This window comes from Adiantum capillus-veneris, chromosome 7 (genome assembly GCF_014529385.1).
Source record: "Adiantum capillus-veneris isolate H3 chromosome 7, ASM1452938v2, whole genome shotgun sequence".
Lineage (NCBI taxonomy): Eukaryota > Viridiplantae > Streptophyta > Polypodiopsida > Polypodiales > Pteridaceae > Adiantum > Adiantum capillus-veneris.
The window spans coordinates 126,153,766-126,157,097 of NC_140937.1; the positions used below are offsets into that span (position 1 = coordinate 126,153,766).

General features: G+C 41.9%; 1 protein-coding gene across 1 annotated transcript; it reads right to left on the minus strand.

Moving 5' to 3' along the window:
• Nucleotides 1–347: 347 nt before the first annotated feature.
• On the minus strand, nucleotides 348–1,507 carry LOC147454578 (uncharacterized). The gene is made up of 2 exons (XM_086517056.1): nucleotides 939–1,507; nucleotides 348–645 (listed from the first exon to the last, which is right to left on the minus strand). Exons 1-2 carry the CDS (start codon nucleotides 1,505–1,507, stop codon nucleotides 348–350), a joined length of 867 nt encoding a protein of 288 aa, XP_086373182.1.
• Between the last annotated feature and the right edge of the window lie 1,825 nt (nucleotides 1,508–3,332).

Genomic DNA, 3,332 nt, shown 5'->3' on the forward strand with positions numbered 1-3,332 from the left:
CAAAATTCCATATTGAACAATTAGCAGATACGGTTAGTTACAGCAAAATAGAGTGGAAACCTTTTCAATTGAAGTAGTCGACATGGTTGTCCCTTGGTGCAATGATGGGAATGTGGGAACCATCTATCACACCAACAACAAAGGGGATTCCTCTTGCAGCCTCAAACTCACGCGCCAATGTCACAAGTCAAGAGCTTGAAGGCCATCTGATGTACATATCCCTAAGGCCAGATTTCACGATTGCCTTCGGAAGCACAACAATAAAATCTGCAAGCTTTGGAAGCTTTGACAAATTACAACAAAACTTTGAAAAAACATAGAAGCTGTGAAACATGGAAAACTTAAAACTACTTTTCACCCCTCCTAGACTCCTTCAAAAACTCACTCATAGTCATGCGCATTGCAGCTAGTATAGTGAGCCTCTCATTCTCCAAGGCAATATTCTGGCTAGCGGTATCCTTGAGATGCTCCAAGAGAAGTTTCCCTGTACCGTCCATCTCGGCCAAGGACTCCTCGTACTTTCGAGCGACTTTTCGGCTTGAGGACATGGTGGGTTGGGTCTTCTCTTGATGTGGGGAGGAGTTTTCTTCTAAGGTGTCACCACTTGTTGGGGTAATATCCTCCATTGTTGATGAAGAAGCATGGCTAACAAGAGTAACAATGGCTCTGGCATGGTAGTATTCATCCACTATGTCGAATCATTTGCATATATGCCTCCTATCATTACCAAAAATTGGGTTATGGGCTTTGTCCTGACAATATTGTTACAATACTGCTTGCCACTTTTTGCAAAAATTTTCACTATCTTTATCAAAGTCATGGTAGGTGGTGGCTAGTTTAGTAGCCACCTTTGTCCATAAATTAATCCTTTGCTTCCCGGGATTATTGAAATCCTCATTCATGCCCCCCCCCGGATATGAATGATTTGGTCCACCCACCAATCTTTCCACTTGCTTTTCTTGTTGTCTCCGTCATCATCATCTTCCAAGTCGATAGTGCTCTTCTTCTTTGAGGCTTTGGGCTTCTTTGTTGCGGTTTGGTTTTGTAGCACAACCTCCTCGTTGGCGACTTCTTTCCTCTTCGACGATTTGGCACGGCTTGCCTTGGGTTGAGAAGCTCGCATAGGATTAGGGGTCGGGTTGGGTGATGGAGAGGATGCCACATGATCAGGGGCGCACTCCATATTGGAGTTAGGACTAGTGGCACTCAAAGGGCGCGAAGGATGAGAAGGGTGTGTAGCCATAGGAGAATGTGAGCTATGAGCATTTAGAGAAGTAGAGGGATGAGGTGATGGAATTTGAGATCCATAATTCAAGGGTCTAAACATAAAGGGAGAATTAGGAGAGATGGAGAGAGAGTTCATCATGGCTTGGTAGCCATAAGGTGGCATGTGGAAAGAAGGGTGGGGAAATGGATAGAAAGTGGATTGAGAAAATGAAGGTTGGGAGAGAATAGGGTCGTCATCTTCCCATTGGGAGTTGAAAAATTGATTTGAGTTGGAGTCCATGGTACTTACACCGCAAAAAAAAAACAATGTTAAAGATGTGCACACAAAGTTGAGATCAATGCATAAAAGTGCAAATCGCAAAAATCAAGGCAACCTTAATGAATTGATTTGCACCGCCGTTGGCCGCTTAATGCTTCAACCCTACAAGAACGCCATATTAAAAAATGTTGGTACATCATAGATCGTATCAAACAAGCTTAATATAAAAATACAACAAGTCAAATAAACTTGAATTTTAAGATAACTCATTATGCTTGAAAAGCCCTCAAATGTAAAAGAGCATGGCCTTCATCTTGCTTGAAGAGGCCCTCAAATGTAAAAGAGCATGGCTTACTCAGTGCATGTACCTCAAATGTAAAAGAGCATGACCTCCTTGATCTTTGTGTTAATGTGACCGAGCTCACAAGGTAATGATCCATTTTATAAGGATTGGGAGAGGAAGGCTTTTGTGAACGTTGCATTGTGGAGAGCCGTTAATTTTTTTTAAAGGGGGCGGGGGGGGGGGTGGGGTGGGGTGGGGTGGGGACGTTATGTTTAGGCTGTTTTGGGAAACACAACTGGAAAGGTACATTGAGGGCAGGCGGGGCCAACATCCTACGTGGAGGGTGGAAGAGCCATGGGTGGGGGGGTCGGAAGACTCAGCTACCGTTTCTGCCATGCGTTGGCAAGGAAAAGACTGTCATGTCGTTGCCCACTGTGAACGTGCAGGCTTATTTGCCACGACATGATTGGTTGTAGGTGAACGCACAAAAACTGCCTCTGAGTAACTCTCTTGTTATAACTTAAGTGGTCTAAGGAATCCTGCAAGCGATGGGCGACAAAATAATGAGTAGGGAGAAAAAGAAATCTCGCAAGTGGTGGGTGACAAGATGGGAAGGTGGCACGCAGCACGGCACTTGGTCAAGGTGGAACATGATGCACAGGAGCTAGTGGGTAGGCCAAGGCAGAACACGATGCATGAGAGGAAATCTCTATGGACTCTGTAGTTGGGGAAAATAAGTTTGGAAAAAGAAATATAGAGCAAGACTAATTTTTGATTCCGCGTTCAATGTTAAAAAATGAAAAATGAAGCACGGAGAATAATGTTTGTCGCTAGAAGATACGATGCTAGCAAGGCAAAAGGGCATGAGAGCTTGGTGTCCACCTCCACACCTATATCCGTGGAGCATGACATGGTAAGATGATTTTTGGCTTTCTAAAAAAAACCCTTAGTGTTGTGTTGGGTTAAGGAGACTTTCATTGTTTTCAATGCATGATAGAGACTTACCTTTCATTTCACATCCTTCCATGCCTTTACTTTTCTTTCATTTCACATCCTTCCATGTCTTTACTTTCTTTCGTTCTATTGTTTTAGAATGCTAAAATTTGTCAATACTTTCTTTCATTCTATTGTTTTAGAACGCTAAAGTTAAGGTTCAACTTGCATAACTTTAGTAAATTTTACACACACATTTTTGTTTTTGCATTCTATTGTTTTAGAACGCTAAAGTGAACCTTGAACTTGCATAAATCCTATACACACACATATTAATTAGTTCTTTTTATTTCACCTTTCATTTCACAGCTTCACATGGCTTTAAATTTCTTGCATTCTATACCTTGATTCCAAACAACATTAATATTCAAGAAAGTCTCTTTTATTAAACGATTGCTGGTGGAGTTTCCTTCTCTCGTAAAGAAGAAAACCGGAAATACTAGCAAATTTTTCAAGATTTGCAAAATTTTTAGACGACTTTCTCACATATCTCATCGGTTTTTCTTTCGTTTACCATGGTTTGCAGCTAGCTAGTCTCAATTTTCAATCAGCTCAAGACTAAGCTGAGGC

Coding starts and splice junctions, on each gene's coding strand:
- LOC147454578 (XM_086517056.1), bottom strand. CDS start 1,507: ATGGACTCCAACTCAAATCAATTTTTCAACTCCCAATGGGAAGATGAC. Junction 646..938: donor AAAAGCAAGTGGAAAGATTG/GTGGGTGGACCA, acceptor TACTCTTGTTAG/CCATGCTTCTTCATCAACAA.